This window comes from Podarcis raffonei, chromosome 8, assembly GCF_027172205.1.
Source record: "Podarcis raffonei isolate rPodRaf1 chromosome 8, rPodRaf1.pri, whole genome shotgun sequence".
NCBI lineage: Eukaryota > Metazoa > Chordata > Lepidosauria > Squamata > Lacertidae > Podarcis > Podarcis raffonei.
This window is the reverse complement of record NC_070609.1, coordinates 20,225,032-20,245,695: the sequence shown is the minus strand read 5'-3', so window position 1 is coordinate 20,245,695 and position 20,664 is coordinate 20,225,032. Positions and strand designations below refer to the sequence as shown.

The window sequence follows — 20,664 nt, the reverse complement described above, 5'->3', positions numbered from 1 at the left end:
TGTAACTCCCAAGCTACCACTTGAAGATGAAGAGTACAGAAGTGGAACTCATCCTGGAATCCTAGAACTGTAGAGTTGAAAAAAATTTAAAGGTTCAACTAATCCAACACCCTGCAATGCAGGAATATAAACTAGGTCATACATGACAGATTACCACCCAACTGCTGCTTAAAGACCTCCAAGGAAAGAGCCCATCACCTCTCACAGGAGTCTGTTCCACATTCAAATGGCCCATACAGAAAGAAGGTTCTTCCTGATGTTTAGTCAGAATCTCTCTTCTTGTAACTTGGATGCATTGATTTGGGTTCTAGCTGCTAGTGCAGGAGAAAAAAATCTTGCTCCATGTGACAGCCCTTTAGATGTTTGACGATGACTATTATTTCTCTTCTCAGTCTCTTTACCAGGCTGCTGTTGGCATCAGTCTGTCTTGAAAGAGAATGGAGTGTGCATCCAGGGGTGAAATCAAACTGTTGGAGAGTCACAGCATCCACTGTGGATGCAGAAACTGGCAACTTGCAACTGCTGCTTCCTGCAATGTTTTTGCTGCGTTAGCAGCACCAAAATGAACTCTCTGGGGTGCAAACCTGGGCAGTGTGTATGGAGGTCCTAGGCTGCTCAGAAGACACCCCCCCCAGGCTTGCTGATGTAGTCCAAAGGAAAGCAGCACAATACATCAGGCAAAAGCTTGGCTGCAGGAGTTGCTGGAAGGAGGCATACAAGACACCACCCAACTGTCCGGGGCCCCCACTCTGTATTGTGTAGGGTTTTACTCTTTAGCCTTTTCTTCTCCTCAAGATATTCCACAAGGCAGCGGAGGTGTAGGATCAGCGTTTCCTTCTCCTAGACGGGCTACCTTCCCAGGTTGACGAGCCCCATGTTCCTTTACTTCCCTCTACTGCCTGTGTAGAAACCACCTTCTTGACCGTTGGGCCCACTATTGGTCTTGTCCACTCAATCTGCTGAAGCCTGTCTTCACGTGCAGGGCAAGTCCCATACCCACTGAAGGTTGGAGACCCAACAACTACCCTCATTTGGTTTAGCTGGCCAGTCAAAGCCGTTCCCCAGGGTGTGGCCACTGGCATACGCCAGCAGCTTCTAGGAGCCACAGGTGAGAACCCAGTGCAGGGTGGAGGCAGATGGACAAACTACCCCAGAAGGCGCATGCGTGGCCCACCAGAGGTACTATCCCTCCTCTAACACCCCATACACCCTTTACCTAGTTCCCTCAGCTGCTCCTCAGAAGGCTTGGTTTCCAGACCCTTGGATCATCTTGGTGACTCTCCTCTGCACACCTTCCAGCTTGTCAGTATCCTCCTTAAATTGTGGTGCCCAGAACTGGACACAGTACTCCAAACGTGGTGTGACCAAAGTAGAATAGAGCAGTACTATGACTTCCCTTGATCTCAAAACTATACTTCTGTTGAGGCAGCATTAGCTATGTGCTGCTGCATCACACTGTTGACTTGTGTTAAGCCTGTGCTCTACTAAGACTCCTAGATCCTTTTCAAACGTACTACTGGCAAGCCAGATGTCCCCCATCTTATATTTGAGCAGCTGGTTCTTCCTGCCTAAGTGCAGAACCTTACATTTGTCCCTACTGAAATTCATTTTGTTAGTTTGGGCCCAGTTCTCTGTTAAGCTCATCTTGAATCCTGATCAGTCTTCAGTGGCACTGGCTGCCCCTCCCAGTTTAATGTCATCTGCAAATCTGATGAACACCCCCTCAATTCCTTCATCCAAGTCATTGAACAATAACGGGCCCAGGACACAACCCTGCGGCACCCCACTTGTTACAGTCCTGTACCAAATACATATTAAAAGGAGACTCTGGCAAGTTTTACAAGCTACTACACTAATTCTGATCCTTGTTAATTATATGCAAGTCCACAAGCAAAACCATATCTACATTACTTATTTTAATAAAAAATATACACATTTGATAACGCCACAGAACACCAACGCACAACAGCATCTCTGCGTAAGTGCTTGGCCTTAAGAAAGCTGGGGTCTAGTCAGTAGAAAGAGTCCTGTATCGTTGAAGCGGCAGAAAAAGCAACTCTGACCTAAAGCACTGTTGCAATGGTCACCTACTAGCTTCCACACTTTATTTCTTCTGTTTAGGAGGTGGTCTGTAAGGAAAAGGAGAATGTTTGTTAACAGACTGTTGACCAATGTGCTTTGACATTGTAAATGCAGAAGTTATTTTCTAAAATGTACCATTCAGTATCAACAGCAGCTTCTCATACACAAAAGTTCATTTTGTGAGTATTCCGTGGTAATCCTGATAGGAAAGGCCGAGTGGGAGGCAACAAGGATATCGATGATTGCAGGAGCCTAAACCAGGCATTAGCCATTTCATGGAAAGACTCTCAATCTTCCCAGGTATGTACGGCACACATACCAGGATACTGTTTCCTGCCAGCTACTTGCAGTAACGTGACAAGCAAGGGCAACACAACACAGAACGATTTCAATAACAGGGACTCACACTGTCATCATATCAGATGAACCAATTCCTGTAACACACAAATTGGAGCCTAGTGAATTAAGCAATGCTGATGAAGCCTCTGTTGAAATACAACTAGTCAAAAGCTGTTGCAAGGGAATGGCTGATGATTTAGCACCCCCAACCTAAATTAGTATGCATTTGAACAAACTTTTGAAGGTCACATTAAGAGTTCAGTAACATCTGGGGAACCACAAGTTAGACACCCATGAGAGAGGGCTGTAGTGCCTGTCCTCCAGAGATCAATGAGCTTGAAGGCTATTTATGGATATCCTCAATTATACTGCATGAACTTTGACGTAGCTGTTTTTATTTTATTGCTGTAATTGTATCCCAAATTCTTTTTGAAGCACCTTTTGGTCTCCTATTTTTTGAGTCACTAAGCAAGTAGCAAACCTTCCAAAGATTTGCATTTTCCTTTTAGACAATCTACAATTGCTTTCTGATTCCTTTAAAGATCTTACGTATTTTACATTCTGTAACTTTTTCTTTGTTCCAGTTCCTTGTGCGAACTGTAAATACATTATATTCCTGTTCATATTTTTATCCTGTTTTAGATAGGTAGCTCCTTACTTAAGATAGAGCTTTGCCTTCAAGTGCAGAGTTTAAGAAAAGAAGACATGTGACATATAAGGGAAAGGGAGGGGGGAAGTAGAGAAGAGAGATCAATTGCAGAAAGACATTAATATATTTAATTGGGGCCAGGCGGGTAATTTCTTGCAATTGAACTAGCAACCCTTGTTCTGTTGGGACAGGTGTGGGGAACCTGTGCCTGCTCCCCTCTCAGTGTTGCTGAACTGCAACCCCCATCACCGCTAGTCATTGGCTATGCTTCCCGAGGCTGATAGGAGTTGCAGTCATAGGACTTTTCCAAGGGATGGAAAAGACCTCAGCATAAGACCCTGGAGAGCCACTGCCAGCCACAGTGGACAGGGTTTAGTTAAGACCTTGGGCAAATGGTCTGACAGATGAAGGGCAACTTCTCAGGTTCCTGTACAACAGGGAAACCCAGTTAGTGTGGAGACTGGCATACTTTACAGATGGCAATGATTTTAAGAGATAATGGGTGTGTGTCGGTAGAGGAGAGGGAAGGGAAGTCCCGTCGCACGAACGGAAGAAATGTGTTGGATACTGTCTGATCAAAGGAGTTTGATCAGAGTGGGGGGGGAAACCATTATCATGCAAACCAGACACATATCTGGCCTGCTTTGCAACTTATTTAGATCGCTTGGCTGCTATTTATTGGTCAGAATACACACAGAATACACAGTGTGCACACAAGTCCCATCAACACCATGGTTCTTTTCCAACCCTGTAACAAGCCCGATCTTCCCTCTGCTCAAGTGTGGGGTGGGAAAAACAGTAGTTGCTCCTCATTATGTCCCAATGCTACCTGTTCCCCTTTTACGCCTCCAAGGAAATACCAAGCGCATCCAGAAATCAGCACCCCCAGACTTTACTGTACCTGTAAATGCCAACTACTACAGCATGGTCCCGCTCATAGGGCTCCAAAGTCAACTGCTCTTGGGGTTTCATGTTCTCCTGCTGCATTTTCTTCACCTCTGATGCAAAGACAGCCTCGGGTGCTGCTGTTGAGTCAATGCAGTTGGCCTGGGAGGAGAGAGGTCAAGCAGGTCAGTCTAACAGCAAGCCTTCAAGCTTATCTAAGAGCATGGGTAGGCAAATAAGGCCCGGAGACCAGATCCAGCCCATCGCCTTCTAAATCCAGCCTGCAGATGGTCTGGGAATCAGCATGTTTTTACATGAGTAGAATGTGTCCTTTCATTTAAAATGCATCTCTGGGTTATTTGTGGGGCATAAGAATTCGTTCATTTCCCCCCAAAAAATATAGTCCGCCCCCCCCACAAGGTTTGAGGGACAGTGGACCAGCCCCCTGCTGAAAAAGTTTGCTGACCCCTGGCTAAGAGGGACAATTCATCGCTCCCTTATGTTATAGGAGCATGCTAGCAGCCTGGTTGCACACCCGTCAGAACAGGGACCCTGTCTAATTTTCAGAGCCAGGAAACGCCCACCCTCAAAGGCCTCTTCATTGGCAGGATTCAGTTTCAGCTTCTTGGCCTTTCTGCAGGTCACCCTTAACCAGGACCCAAGTTATGTATGACTATGCAGAAGTTACAAAGAAATGCATTTGGGCATTCTTTGCAAATCGCCAAACCTGCTAAAAAGCATACATAATGGCTTTAATAGCCTTGGGGACACGATGGAATCCTGTGGCACCCCACAGTGTGACTGCAAGGAGGCAAAGATGCTACTTCCCCCCAATTCTATTTTCTGGATGGAACTGGCCCCATAGGCAGAAGCCAAACCACCGTAGTACTGTGTCTTACTCCCACCAAAACACACCGCTAGGATCAGTGTTATCAAAGGCAACTGATAGATCAAAAAGCAAATGGGTTGCATTTTTGCGTCTCCGTCTCAATAAAAGTCATCTCCCAGGGCAAACAAGGTCAGTGTGGTCTCTGAATCAGGTCTGGACCAAGACTGGAATGGGTCCAGATAACCAGTTTCTTCCCAAGATCACAGCCACCACCAGCTTGAGAACCTTCCCCCAAGAGGAAGATTGTGAGCTGGCAGTAGGTATCACACACTTCTAGATCCACAGGGGGCTTCTTAAGAAATGGTCACCTTTACCCCTGCCGTCTAAAGACCATGCTGTCACTCACCTCCAGATTGCTCAAATTACTGGACACCTTGAGGCAGCATTAGCATGAATGTTGCCTCCCCCCTCTAAGAAAACAGTCCTGGGGTTCTCCAACACAACTCCAGAGATTACCTCCAGCAGTCCAAATAGGTGTTAACACTTGTCGGTTGGGTGGAAGGCATATTGGCCATATCTCTATACACCTAGGCGCCGCTTACGGCCACAAAGCTTTCGTTGGAAATGGTTCGTTAGGCCTAACAATTCCACAATTTCCATTGATTCCTATGGGAATCAGCAATCTCTCTTCCCTGCCCATCATGGTATTGTCCTAAAACGGCTGCAGCCAATGAGCAGGAGAGAGACAAAAGAAAAATGGATTTGTCTGATCTCTCTTACTCCGATACATTCACTTGCCCCACCACACTCTCCATGGTTTCTGCCTGAAAATAGCTGCCACTGACCAGCAAAGCACAAGAAAGGAAGCGGGCATGGTCTAGGCTCTTTTGATATCTAAACCAGCGAGGTTTGGGCATAATTCTTTATGTTTGCATAAGTGTCTTGACAGACAGCAAACTGCCATGACCAGAAGAAGGTGAGACTTGTGAATCCTGCCCCAGAATGGTTGGTCTTCCTGATGAGGGAGATGGAATTCCAATGGACTACCGGAAACCAGCTCTTAGCCTCTGTTGACTCTCCAGCCGAAGGCGAAGAAAACCCCCCACTGAAGGCCATACAGTTAGAAAATATAACAGTCGTACTAAACATTACCTTGATGGAGATGACAAAATGGCCACCATTCTTCAAGAAATTGTGTGCGTTTAAAGCCACAATACGTGACTGGTCGGGCTGAGCCACATCTGCGAAGATCACATCTACCATGCCTGCAAAGCAAGGGGGCGTATTGAATAAGGGGCCTGGAAGTTGCCCTGCTTTCCTCACTTGAAATAAGGTCATCAGGCAAAAGAAAAACAGCAGAGCCTAGAGCAGTAATGGCTTAGTTCAACACCTTTCCCAGGCCTGTCTGCTTTGGCCACAGCAAATTTCAAGCCATGGCTAAGAGGACAAAGAATCAGGAGTACACACTTGATTCTTCCTTTGCATCAGGAAGTCAGCTCTTTTTATATTCGGCGCCTCTTCCTGTCACCATACTTTGCAACAGAAAAAGGTGCCACATGTAACGAGGGTGGACTTTTCAATGCAAAGTATCATTTTGCCTTTGCAGCTGTGGCTTGAACTCAAGCTGGGCTGCAAAGGAAGGGCTGGAAGCACACTTAGGCTGTGGTTCCAATTATTTCCTTTAAAGCCAAGTTACCCTGGTGTCATGGTGGCACCGGTTGATTGACAGGTGGGTGGCTCCACCCACCCAGCAAAGTGGGCCACAGGAGGTGAGGGACTTCCAGATTCAGCCCCCTAACCCTGTTTCCCACTTCCAGCTTAGAATGTCAAGATCTGCCCCTGCACTTTTGTGATTAAATCAGCAGCGGTGTTCATTTAACCTACTTTACCCACATTTATTTAGGACAGTGGTTCCCAGTTAGCTAATTACTTAGGATTCCTTATTTTTCAAAAGCCAGGCTACAGACCCCTTACTTTTGATAACTTTATGGTAGTTACCTCTGCAAAGCAATTTTCTGAACATAATGTGGGGTAGCCCCTAATAAGCAAAGGATTTTAGCTATATTAAAAACAGACTAGGGCTGAGCGATATCTGGTTTTCAGCATCGTGATATATCAGCAGCTAAACATCACAATATTCTGATATATCACAATGTCTGAAATGGGAGATGAGGCACAGGAATGAGGGAAGGAGCAGTTGCGGAGATCAGGTGTGTGGGGTGCGTGTAGATCAGGCATGGGGATAAGGGAAGCAGCAGTCACAGAGATCAGGCAGGTGGGGTATGTGCAGATCAGGTGTGGGGATGATTTCAATATATTGGCCAATATATTGATATTGGCACAGCACTAAAACACACCATAAAATTTGTGATATTACCATGCAAAAATGACAAAAATTTAGTTTGTGGGGGAGGCAAGGGGTGGGGCCGCGGACCCCTAATTGGGAACCACTGATTTAGAGGAACTGCTCAGACTTTTATCTGATCGCTGAGTTCAAACTAACAAAACCTAGACTGTTAGGAACCTTCCCTGTCAATGGTCTAGAAGTGAAGAACACCCAAGACACTTTTATAGTGGTGCCTCGCAAGACGAAAATAATCCGTTCCGCGAGTCTCTTCGTCTAGCGGTTTTTTCGTCTTGCGAAGCAACCCTATTAGCGGCTTAGCAGCTATTAAAGCTTAGCGGCTAAAAGGCTATTAGTGGCTTAGAAAAAAGGGGGGGGGAAGCGAAAAAAATTGCAAGACTCGCAAGACGTTTCCGTCTTGTGAAGCAAGCCCATAGGGAAAATCGTCTTGCGAAGCGCATCGAAAAACGGAAAACCCTTTCGTCTAGCGGGTTTTTCGTCTTGCGAGGCATCCGTCTTGCGGGGCACCACTGTATTTTGTACAATCCCCAGCATCAGTTACTAGCAGCTTGCCAGTTCCCAATAAACAAAATAAACATAAATGGATGTTTCTCAGAGGTAGATCATATGCCAGGTATGGGGAACACCACCAGCCCCAGCAAGCAAAATTTCCCCACACCTGGCACATGGCATGCCTGCAGAAGTTCCCAGGCTCTGTCTCCAGCATCTAAGGCTGGAAAAGACCCTTGCCTGAATCCTTGGAGCCTCACTGCTTGTCTGTAGACAACACAGAGACAGTTGGGCTTGGCATAATGCAAGTATTAATGTTACTAAGGCTCTTGCAATCCATGGGCAGCTGCTTTCACCCAGTGGGTGGAGGAAACAGAAGACAGACGAGAGAGGGTGCTCCTCTAAGGGATGTCGAGCTCAACCAAGAAACATGAAAGCAGCCTTTCTCAACCTGTGGGTCCCCAGATGTTGTTGAACTACAACTCCCGTCACTCCTAGCTAGCAAGGCCAGAGCTCAGGGCATGATGGGAGTTGTAGTTCAACAATATCTGGGGACCCACAGGCTGAGAACCGCTGCATGAAAGGAAGGCTTATTTGCTCAGGTGTTAAGGTTTCACAGACATCTTACCAAGCAACATGCGGTATTTGTGTGGGTGCCGTGCATCCTCTATTACGGGGATAATGTTGGTTCGTTTCTTTGCCACATTGATGAGGTCGCGACCCGAGCGATGGGAGAACTCCACAGCGTACACAAGGCCCTCCTGTTGGGTAAGAAGCAGGAAGCAAGGGAGTCAGTGCCTTGTCCACGGCCCAGAACAGGAAAAAGTGTTCATGAAGGACATCGCCCAATGCCACTGCTGAAGCCCTGAGTGATCACCTTTGATAAAATAGCTAGAAATAGTCTAAAGAGCAGCACTCACCAGTTCCACTTATCACCTTCAGCAACAATCTACTACTCACTGGGCAAGGATGGCTAGAGGAGCCCCAGACATAAGGGCCATTTTGCTAATTAGATGAAAGGCCATCATTCTGTTCTTGCAGTGGCCAATCAGGTTTTTTTAAAAATAGCATTTAAATTAAAGGTGGAGTTACAGTACTTTTGATTGTGATTGTCTGATTGTGATTGTCTGATTGTGTGTGTGTGTGTAATTGTTTCATTGTTTTGCAGACTCATATTTGCTTTTATGCCAAACAGTTTTTAAGTAGATGGTACAGAAACCACTGAAGACGACTAAGGTCAAGAAGTGTTTGGGTTCTTTGTTAATTTGTGAGTTATAGCTATGCACAATTTAAGTATTTCTTAGTATACACTGTGTTTGGATTCTTTTGCTCTGGATCAACACTGTTTTTCATTGTCATTCAATATCTGGATCAACACTGTTTTTCATTGTCATTCAACTGCTTAAAATTATTTCGTGTACAACTGTATTTGTTTGTTACACAACAAGTTAGTTTTCTGACCCCAATTTTTCCCCATCACATTTTTCCAGCTATACAATATATTCTGCAGAGAACATAAATGCACACAGTATTCCAAGTGCAGTTGCAACACAGATTCACATAACAATATTAAGATACTGGCAAATTTATTTTCACTCTTCTCTAATGTAATTTGCCTTTTTGCATAGCTGCCACACACCAGGTCAACACCTTCACCGACCTATTCACCACTACATCAAGATGGCCTTCCTGGTCAGTCACTGGCAGTTTAGATGCCTATTAGCATATATGTAAAATTAAGGTTATTCCACAATATGTATCACTTTACACCTGCTCACACTGAACCACATTTGCCAACCCATGAAATCATTTTTTTGCTTTTACCATCTTGAACAACACCTGGAAGCAGGAAGGGATAATCCCTGCAATTATGCTGTCTCCAGAAGTGCTGGCCTAGGGAAGATTCCTAACCTCAGGGCTGGTAACTTGACACTTACAGCATGGAAGCACTGGACAGCCTGCCCGCTAGGCACCAAAAGCAAGCTGCAGTCTTCTCTTTCAGCTCTGGAGAAAAGAGCTGAGTGCTGAGTTGCCAAAGCACTCGAGTATCATGGGGAAAATGTGGGGATGGAAGCCACAGCTTGGTGGCAGAGCATCTACAAGATCTCAGGTTCAATCCCCAGCATCTCAAAACAGGGGATGTCCCTGGTTGGAAACCCTGGAGAGAAGTGTAGACAATGCTACTCTGAATGGACCAGTCGCCTGACTTAGTATTAAGACAACTTCCACTGATGATTCCTGTCCCTACACTCCCCTCCAGTCCCAAGCTTGGAGATGGGGATTAGGTCTCTACAGTGGTACCTTGGGTTAAGTACTTAATTCGTTCCAGAGGTCCGTTCTTAACCTGAAACTGTTCTTAACCTGAAGCACCACTTTAGCTAATGGGGCCTCCTGCTACCACCGTGCGATTTCTGTTCTCATCCTGAAGCAAAGTTCTTAACTCAAGGTACTATTTCTTGGGTTAGTGGAGTCTGTAACCTGAAGCGTATGTAACCCGAGGTACCACTGTATTGATATTTGCAAGCTGCGGGAACTACTCAAGAAGTTGTTTTCTGCAGCACCCCTGCTACTCCTGTTGCAACTCACTAGCTTAAGACTGCACAGCGTTATCTGTACAAACAGCAATACCTGGCAGCAGTTTAAGGTACACCCGCAGTCTCAGGTACCCCAAAGCGTCTCCTTACCGGTCCAACTATGTCAGAGACATGAGACACTGTTGTTCCTGATGCGGCTCCTAGGTACAGCACTTTGGCACCAGGCTTGATATGGATCTGGTCAATGCCTCCAAGGATGGCAGCAGCCAGTTTGGAGCGGAAGGGATTCCAGGCGCGGTACTCCACCTTCAGTTCACCGTCCTGAAGAGGGGAGGATAAGGCATGCTGGATTGAGAGAGACTTTCCAACCAAGGCGTCTGCAGACCAAGAGGGGTCCCCATCCTTGGAACGTGCTCCCCCTTCCTGCATTTGCCAGCAATTCCCTCTCCCCACAACCATGCTCCCATGGAGCGCCATCCATCACCCACCTCCACAGAAATCCTCTTCTCTCCATACACAGACTCGCCAGGCACCATGTTCCGTGTGACTAGCGCATCTTCCTTCCCCCGGCAGATGAAGACACCTGAGGAGGCAAGAGAGACCGGAACTTAGATCTGTTCACATTGGAGACATGCTTCACGCGAGCAAGATTTAAACACTGCGAGACTGGGGAAACCTCAGGTGGGCAAGGATACAAATATTATTATTCAGCTAAAACTGTTTCCACTCTTGCCTTTCCCCCTGAGCTCAATCTAGGCAGCTGCTAAGCCGTGGTGGCTGGCCCTTTACAGTGAATGGGACTCTGTCCCCACAACCTCATTTCACCCTCAGCTAGCCTTCTTACAAAAATCAAAAACGTTTAGTATACCGTTAGGATATATGGACACGTATTACGTGCACAAACAGATCACATGGAGATGGGGAGCTGCCCGTACTTTTTCTCACAGCACCGTTAAATTGTGGAACTGCTCCCCCAGGAGGCAGTAATGGACACCAACCTAGATAGCTTTTTAAAAAAGGATTAGACAAATTCATGGATGCCTCTGCTGTACCTCCACAGCTGGAGGAAGTAATGCTTCCAAATACCAGTTGCTGGAAACCACGGGAGGTGAGAATTCTTTCTTATGCTCATGTTTTGCTCTCTAGGTTTCCCACGGGCATCTGGTTGGCCACTGTGAGAATAGGATGCTAGACTACCATTGGCCTGATGCAGCAGGCTCTTCTTACGTTTTCAGCTGGTGCAACTACCATTTCTGCTTCTTTTAGCTTTCCTCACTTCTCCTTAAAAAGCAGCTTCACTGTTAACAAGCATGCCTTGAGTATATATGATATTTTTGGGCAGGAGCTATTGGAATGTTGGCATCTAATTCCAGTTTTCCCTTTGGTCAGGTAGCTCCCATCCAAATGCAGCAGGACTTCAGGCTAATAAAGCAGTATGGGATGCCAGAAGTAGGAATACATGTCAGAAGAGGCGTGTTTAAAAAAATATTTGTGCTCATACATGGAGGGTTGTAGGAAAGGAATGCAAACTAACTATAAATATTTGCTTTCTAGCATTAAACAAAGTCATGGATGTGTGTGTGTTTTCCAGGCAATCAATATTTTAGAGTGAGTAGAAGCTCAACAACAATTACCAGGGAGGCCACAGGGGCTGTTCCCATGATAGCTTTTGGCTACAGTTAACAGGAAGAGATAGCTAGCCTTCTGAAGATGCTTAGAACGTAACAGTCTTTTACCTTGCCCTATATCAAACGAAGAAAGAATGCCTCTCCCACAATGCTCTGGGAGGCAGTTCCTCCTTCACTGGGTCTACTGCAGTAAAAGTAATGTTCTTGCATAAAGTTTAATTATCTTCTTATATGACAAATGAACAGGCCTCACCTTCATGTCTGTGGGGCTCTACTGTAACCTTTTTCCCACCTCTGAAGCCACCCCGTCCTCCACGGCCACCTCCTCCTCGGCCACCACGGAAACCACCACCTCGGCCGCCTCGGAAGCCGCCGCCACCACGACCACCTCTGAAGCCTCCTTCACCACCACCAGGGGACTTAAACCCACCTCCTACAGGTGAAAAAAGAGAGAAAGAAGGAATGGGATATGAGCAATTCAGAAGCAACAGTTACCACCACTGTTCCACCAAAGCCTCAACTTGTCTATACAATCCCACTAACTCCAGCTGCATCTATTATCCCAACTATATTTCCCTGACAGCACCATGATTTCCTTCTAAATGCACCGTTTCCAGCTAGGGGCCCCTGGGTTATCATCTAGCCCATTAGTTAGAATATAACTGAAAAATGAAATAAGCTTTATTTTCTCTCTCCCTACTTATAAAAAGATTTATTGAACAAGCAAAACAAATAAGAGAATAAAAACAGTAATGAGTTAAGCTATAAATAAAACTAGTTAGATCCTTCAGCAAATACAACAAGAATGAGAGTTGTGACAGTTCAGTGTAAGTCCAATGTAATTTTAGTAAATCTCTAGTTTCCTTCGCTTAAGTTTGCTTCTGTTTTTAACTGTCACAACTCCTAAAGGGCATAATGGAAAGCAGAAATCTTTCTGCAGCAAAGATTAAATACTGTGGTTTTATTTGTACGATTTCGATTTCTTATCACCCTTCACCCATAAGGTCTCAGGGCGGGATACAGTAGTATACCATTATAAAAACAAACAAAAACCATTACAGGTATAGGACAAGTAAAACTATTCCAAACGAGGCAGGACATTATAAATTCAGAAAAAGAGGCAGGTGCCACGAAACAAAAACACCTTAACTGCCCAAGGCTGGGATTAAGAGATGTGCCTTCAGTGTACAACAAAAGCTGTGCAATGAATATGCTACACATACCTCTGTGGCGAGTTGTTGTTGTTAAAATTTATATACTTCTTTTCATCCAAAGATCGTAGGGCAGTTTACAGTTCACAATTTAGGTCAGGGGCTTGCAACCTATGGCCCTCCAGCTCCCATCACGCTGACTGACTGGGACTGATGGGAGTTGTAGTCCAGCAACACATGGAGCTCCACGTTTTTCAGGATGTCAGAGAAAACCCTCTCAAGGACTGCCTTTCTATACAATTCTGAGGGTTCCACCAAACTATCAAGGGAGATGCCTTTGCATATCTTTATGCCCAAGAAGACCGGCAGGGATGGAGATGGTCTTTAGGTATTTGGCACCTAAGCTGTTTAAGGCTTTAAACATTAATCAGGTCTTGGAAACAAATTGGCAACTAGTGCAGCTGTTTTAAAACGGAGCTACAGGAGTTCTACATTTTATCCTTTATTTTATTTTTTGATTTCTTAATAAATCTTCAGCATTAAAAATTGATGTCTGTCTTCTTTGTACTCAATCCAGTTCCTAACTTCTTGGTCTTTTACTACTAAGTTGGTGACTTCAGACTCAAGGAGTGCGGTGCCTTGTTTTTAGCTCTTGCTTCTCAAGAATCTTAGGGATGTCTAATAAGGTCTCCTGACCCAGGCTGTTTGGACAGGAGGAGTGGGGGCAATGTACTTTGCAGAGTTGGTGTCAGACCTTGATTATTAGTCTCAGCTTAATTACCAAGGAATGGGTTTGGGGGACCAGTCCTTGATGCTAAAATGGGTTTGTCATAGCCCTTTAGCGGGCTCAGTCTTCCTCCCAACCCTGCAGCTCCACAGGAGACCTGGGATTGTCTTGGAAGCTGCCCTCTCTCCACCTGCAAGTTTGGAAGAAAGGCTTTAAGCTGCTTGGCTGTTAGGTTTCTGATGTGCCCAGGCCCAAACTGGCTAGACCTCATTCCCACCCAGAAAGGGAAACACACATGGCTGCTACCTGGCCAAGGCACCTGGGCCATCCTTTGACTAAACCACCAAGAGGAGAGACAAGCCACCACAACTGTGTGGTTAAGTACCTTGATTTCTCCCCAGCATGCACCACTGCAGATCTGAGTGTCCTACCTGTAGGGTGGCAACAAACGCTTACAGCTAATGCACAAATGGGGGAAGGAAGAGATAACTCACCTCGCCCTCCTCGGAAGCCTCCACGTCCCCCACGATCTCCAAACCCCCCACGATCTCCAAACCCCCCACGCCCCCCGCGTCCTCCACGGGGGCTAAAACCTGCAGAGGAGAAGGGCACACAAGTCAGAGAAACGAGATGAAACCTTACTCTCCCCACCCCTTAACTGAGACCTAACGGCTGCCGTCCCATAAGGTTGCAGAGCAAAAATAAAAGTACAGTTCTACCTCTGGTTAAGTACTTACTTCGTTCCAGAGGTCCGTTCTTAACCTGAAGCACCACTTTAGCTAATGGGGCCTCCTGCTGCCGCTGCGCTGCCGGAGCACGATTTCTGTTCTTATCCTGAAGCAAAGTTAACCTGAAGCACTATTTCTGGGTTAGCGGAGTCTGTAACCGGAAGTTACAGACTACAGTAACCTGAAGCATATGTAACCTGAGGTACCACTGTGCAGTATGCAAACAGTGCTAACTTTTGCCGAGAAATCAACTGCCTTTGGGAAACTCTCAACCGGTGACCGTTATTTCAACAGGTGACCCAGCTGGCCGTTGTAAGGCCTGGTTCAGGCATCTGCTAGGCCACTGTGGAAACAGGACCCTGGACCAGTCCTGGACTCCCGATCCAGAAGGCTCTCCTTAGGCTCTTTAATTTTTAAGAATCTGTGCCCTGAGCTTGCTCCTCGCGTCCTCCTTTTCATATCGTAAGCCTAAAAGTAGGAACCACCGATCTCTATAGTAAACCTCTCGAAGAGTCTTTGTCAACTAAGGAGCAGGGCAAACAGCAGCAGCAGCAGCAACGGCATAATGACTTTAAATAACAAATAGACGAACAATAACCACCAGACGATTCCAGCAGCCACGTGTCTGCCCGCCGTGCTCCTTTTCCCTTCCTTCAACCCCTCCCCCGCCAAGCTCACATCGGCTTCGTGCACCCCCCGAAGCAGAAGCACCCTCCCCACAACTATCCCCTCCCGTCTCTTACCGGGCCGCATGGCTGGAACCGACAAGAGGCAAACTTCGCCACACACGCGCTTCAAATTCTCGGGCCGGAAGCACCAACCGCGCAGCGCTCGAACGCACGCGCGGGGACAACGCGGTCGCACCGGAAGTGTGAAACAGGGGAAAGAGGCGGGGCAAGGGCAGGAGTGCCGCAGAGGTTCCTGGGGGATGGAGTCCGCCCTTGGCGAACGCATGCGCAGAGCAATTGGGCGGGGTTGCGCTGCTTGATCTTCCCATTTCGCGTAGCGCTCTGCTCTATCTCTTTTTGCTGGTTGCTGAGAAGGGCGACCCGTAGCTGGTTTTTCTTTATTCTTTTCACCCGGGGGTTAAGGTTGAGCTGGAAGGGGGCACAGTTACGGGGGGGGACACACAGTGCAAAAGGCTTGTCCTGGGAAAGCCTGGAATTTGATTTTTATTATATTACTATAATTTTATTATATTATTATAATATATCAGTGAGCGCAAGGAGGCATACATGGATAATAAAACGAGTTAATGCACAAAGTAATGAGTCGTTTAGTTATAGCCGCTGAACATTAATTAGGGTTTTTAATTGATCCAGAGTGAGAGATTCAGTGATTTATTCCTGCTCTCCTGAGCAAACGAGCAGAAGTGTGAGCTCCCCTTTTTCTTCGCCATTTTAACAATGGATGGCAGATCCTCCCAAGTGTCCCTATTTTCCAGGGACACTCCTGGATTTACAGAAGTCGACCGAGTTTCTGATTTGATCCTGGAATGTCCCACTTTCCCTTTGTTGTTGTTTAGTCGTCTTCGACACTCCGTGACCCCATGAACTAGAGCATGCCTTGGAAACACTGTCTTCTCAAAGCTGCTCCTTTTTTATGTCCATGGTGTTTTCTTGGCAGAATACTGGGGTGGATTGCCAGTTCCTTCTCCAGGTGGATCACATTTAATCTAAACTCTCCACTATGACCTGTCCGTCTTGGGTGGCCCTGCATGGCATAGCTCATAGCTTCTCTGAGTTATTCAAGCCCCTTCGCCAAGATGTCGCTATTTTCATCAGATAAATATTGGAAGGTATGGAGTTATCCAATGCCTGAGATATTTGAAGGCAGCGCTGTAGAGTGGTACCTTGGGTTAAGTACTTAATTCGTTCCAGAGGTCCGTTCTTAACCTGAAACTGTTCTTAACCTGAAGCACCACTTTAGCTAATGGGGCCTCCTGCTGCTTGCTGCGCCTCCGAAGCATGATTTCTGTTCTCATCCTGAAGCAAAGTTCTTAACCTGAAGCACTATTTCTGAGTTAGCAGAGTCTGTAACCTGAAGCATACGTAACCTGAAGCGTATGTAACCCGAGGTACCACTGTATAGGGAAGTTCTTTAATGTTTAATGTTTTATTATGTTGGAAGCCGCTCAGAGTAGCTGGCGCATCCCAGTCAGATGGGCAGGGTATAAATAGTAAAATTATTGTGATGGAATAAGGTAAAGGTAAAGGTACCCCTGCCCGTACGGGCCAGTCTTGCCAGACTCTAGGGTTGTGCGCTCATCTCACTCTATAGGCCGGGAGCCAGCGCTGTCCGCAGACACCTCCGGGTCACGTGGCCAGCATGACAAGCTGCATCTGGCGAGCCAGAGCAGCACACGGAACGCCGTTTACCTTCCCGCTGGTAAGCGGTCCCTATTTATCTACTTGCACCCGGGGGTGCTTTCGAACTGCTAGGTTGGCAGGCGCTGGGACCGAACGACGGGAGCGCACCCCGCCGCGGGGATTCGAACCGCCGACCATGCGATCGGCAAGTCCTAGGTGCTGAGGATTTATCCACAGCGCCACCCGCGTCCCATTTGTGATGGAATAGGATGTCCCTATTTTCATCGGAGAAATGTTGGAGGGTATGGGATGGGGGCCTAATTAGGAGCAGAATTTGCCACAGCAGATGGGGAAATATTAAAGCATTAGATACTGCTGAACCACACTAATGGTAATCTAGTCCAGCATCCTGTTCTCAACAGCGGCTAACCAGATGTCTGTAGGAAATCTGCAAGAGGTACTTTCATCTGAATCCTCCCAACATTCAGCTTCATTGTGGGTTGTGGTGTCATGAGATAACCAAAAACTTCTGGGTCCACTTTCCCCATGCCATGCATGATTTTAATAAAGTTCAATCATAATGCAGTAAACTCTAATCCTCGCATTTTCTCTAAGCTAAGAAGTCCCAAATGCTTCATAGGGGAGTTGCTCCACCCCCTTAAAAGTTTTCCAACTCTACAATATCCTTTCTGAGGTGAGGCAACCAGAACTGTACACAGTATTCCAACTGTGGTTGCCCCATATAACGGCAACTCCTTTCTTAATGATCCCTGGCATGGAATCTGCCTTTTTCACAACTGTTGCTGTGAAAGAGAACACTTGGAAATAACAAAACTGAGGACTTCAAACAAGTTGGAGAGGATGAAGACTGCTGCCAGGGCTTCTATTTTAAAAAAAAATCTACACATTTCCCAGCACTATGAAGTTAAACATATCGTCTCTTCTAGTATATGTAATAACTTTGACCACACCATTATAATGCCACATTGAATTTTACAGTATATGCTTTCTGTGATATAGGTCAGATGTATGTTACAGTCACGCAAACAGATAAGATTTACATACAGATGTTCCATGTTACGATTAGCCAGTGACAAGCAATTAATCGATATATGCTGTGCTAATGTTTTTTATTAGGTCCAGGTTCCAAAAAATCATTACAAAATTTAATAAGTACTTCTTTTGCCAGTAAGGTAAAGGTAAAGGACCCCTGACAGTTAAGTTCAGTCGCGAATGACTCTAGGGTTGCGGCTCTCATCTTGCTTTACTGGTCCAGGGAACTGACGGTTTGTCTGCAGGCAGTTTTTCCAGGTCATGTGGTCAACATGACTAAGCCACTTTCTCCGGGACATGTGGCTAGCATGACTAAGCCGCTTCTAGCGAAACCAGTGCAGTGCACGGAAATGCCGTTTACCTTCCCGCCGGAGTGGTACCTATTTATCTACTTGCACTTTGACGTGCTTTCGAACTGCTCAGTTGGCAGGAGCTGTGACCGAACAACAGGAGCTCACCCCTTCGCAGGGATTCAAACCGCTGACCTTCTGGTCGGCAAGCCCAAGGCTCAGTGGTTTACACCACAGCGCCACCCACGTCCCAGTTGCCAGTAAGTTATATTCCTTCAAAAAACAGCTATCAAACTAGAGAGGAAGGCTCACAGTGGTTCTGCTCAGGATACTTTACTCCTCTCTTTTCTTAACTACAGAAACTACAACTGCAAGAAGTTGAAAGTAAGGAGCCACAACCACTGTTTCCCTTAACCTCTCCCTGAAACTGATAAATTTCTGTCTTTTTGCTGGACAAAGGTTATGTGAAATTCATCCACTGCAGTTTTTCCTTGCATAGGTAAATAGTAAAGAACTTGGTTAGATTTCTACATTTTTGTTCAGCTCTTAAAAGGGACATAGGTTTTGCCAGGGGAAAATGTGGCAATCCTAATCTAGTTTTGTAACATCATCACTTCACAGTCTGGTTATGTCAGATTTTGCTGTTCAGCTGAGTTGGGACTGCATTAAAATTCCATGCCAAGATAATTAGGTGCTCTGTGTTCTTTTCCCTGTCCCCACCCCAATCCTATGCATCAGCATTGCTGTGTTACATGATATCTTCCTGCACGCCTTATTACTGGCATAGCACATCTGAGGACTATAAAATATACATGCAAAACATTGTTTTGCTTTCCAGATATTTTATGGCTAACACTGAGAATGCATAGGCTTTTACACAGAGTTGCAGTACTCAGGATACCATAACTTTTGTAAGGTAACTTTTTGAACTGAACTTAAGTAGTAATCACATGTAACGACATAAAATAAATTCAGTATTTAAAAATATTTTCCAAGCCTTCCAATGCCTTGAAGAGTTAAAAAAACATCCCACCAAAATAATGCAAAACTTGTTATGTGTCTTACTTTAAAACCTGGCCCAGAAATTGAATGTTTTTCAAGCAGCAAACTAGTTCCACAGCAAGTGATTTAATCCATTTAAGTAAGATGTGGCCAAGTTTAACCCAATCAGATTAGGCACTGGAAGTAAACAACTTTCAGTAAGTTAGAACTAAGCTGGAAAAGCACAGTAGTTCCTGAATGCAGGGCAGACAACCCATGTGTTGTTGAATTCTGTGTAAAATTCTGAAATGCCTATATAGTGAGGGTCTTCTCTCATTGAGCTAGTTCAAACATAATACTAAGCCATAGTTTAGTGTAACAAGAAGGAGCCTCAACAAACCTCAGGTTTGTGCACCTCTCTTCCAGGGCAGACATGAGGAGGAATTTGGAAGCTTTTGCTTATATTTTTTTAAAAATTAAATCACATGCACTAGTGGAGGAAGGGGTGTGTGGTTGGTGCGACTTGCCCGGCTGTCATTCCTGAGCAGGGGTGACATTGCCGTGGGTGGCGCTCGCCACAGGTGCCGGAGCAGCTAGCTCCGCCTCTGATCACATGTTGCCCAAACCTGACAATCTGTGGTTAAACAGTGCTGAAATAAGCAGGGCCATCTTAACCATAGGCACCAGGCTCTCAGGGGCGCCAGGCCAAGAGTCGGGGGCCCGAGAGTTGGAGTCCGAGGAAAGCCCACCTGTTGGTCGGAGCGCCACAGAGGGCTCTTCTGCTGCGGGCGGCTCTGCGCCGCGAGTTCGGGAGCAAGCAAGCCAGCCAGTGAGGCGCTGAGGAAACTCTGGGCGACCAGGGGGTGGGGTGGCGGGCGGATCTTTGCATCCCAGCGCCGCATATGCTTCCAGATGGCCCTGGAAATAAGCTAACTTGACACTGTAGTTTAAGAAACGGTCTTACTACAAAAATCCCAGAGTTAAGGTTAACCGTAGCTTAGGGCTATGATTGAAAAATATATGTGAAAAATATTTATTCAGGTGAGATCTTTGACTAGGAGGAACATAGGAAGTTTCCTTGTACAGTGGTACCTCAGGTTAAGTACTTAATTCGTTCCGGAGGTCCGTACTTAACCTGAAACTGTTCTTAACCTGAAGCACCACTTTAGCTAATGGGGCCTCCCGCTGCCACTGAGCCACCGGAGCACAATTTCTGTTCTCATCCTGAAGCAAAGTTCTTAACCTGAAGCACTATTTCTGGGTTAGCGGAATCTGTAACCTGAAGCGTATGTAACCTGAAGCGTATGTAACCTGAGGTACCACTGTACCAGGTCAGTCTTTTCCAGTATTGTCTGCTCTGGCATTCAGGATTTTTCACACCATCTTCTAACTGATCCTTTTAAACAGAGGTGCCAGATATTGCACTTAGAACCTTCTGACTCAAAACATGTGCTCTAGCTGCTACCGCTAAGCTACAGTCCGTCACTGAATTCGAACCTGCTGCTCCTTGCTCCTGTTCTGCAAAATCAACATGGATTTGAATTGCATCTCCTTCTAGCACTGCACCTTTATGTTAAAAAGCAAACCCAGCACATTGTAATCAGCCCAAGGTCTTTTAACTCTCA

General features: G+C 46.0%; 1 protein-coding gene across 1 annotated transcript; it reads right to left on the bottom strand.

Annotated features, from left to right (window-relative positions):
* Window positions 1-1,901: 1,901 nt before the first annotated feature.
* Window positions 1,902-15,275, bottom strand: FBL (fibrillarin). The gene is made up of 9 exons (XM_053398408.1): window positions 15,150-15,275; window positions 14,173-14,271; window positions 12,054-12,233; window positions 10,661-10,755; window positions 10,323-10,493; window positions 8,267-8,399; window positions 5,937-6,049; window positions 3,972-4,117; window positions 1,902-2,129 (listed from the first exon to the last, which is right to left on the bottom strand). The coding sequence occupies exons 1-9, from the start codon at window positions 15,157-15,159 to the stop codon at window positions 2,105-2,107; spliced, it is 972 nt and encodes a 323-aa protein (XP_053254383.1). The 5' UTR covers window positions 15,160-15,275; the 3' UTR covers window positions 1,902-2,104.
* Between the last annotated feature and the right edge of the window lie 5,389 nt (window positions 15,276-20,664).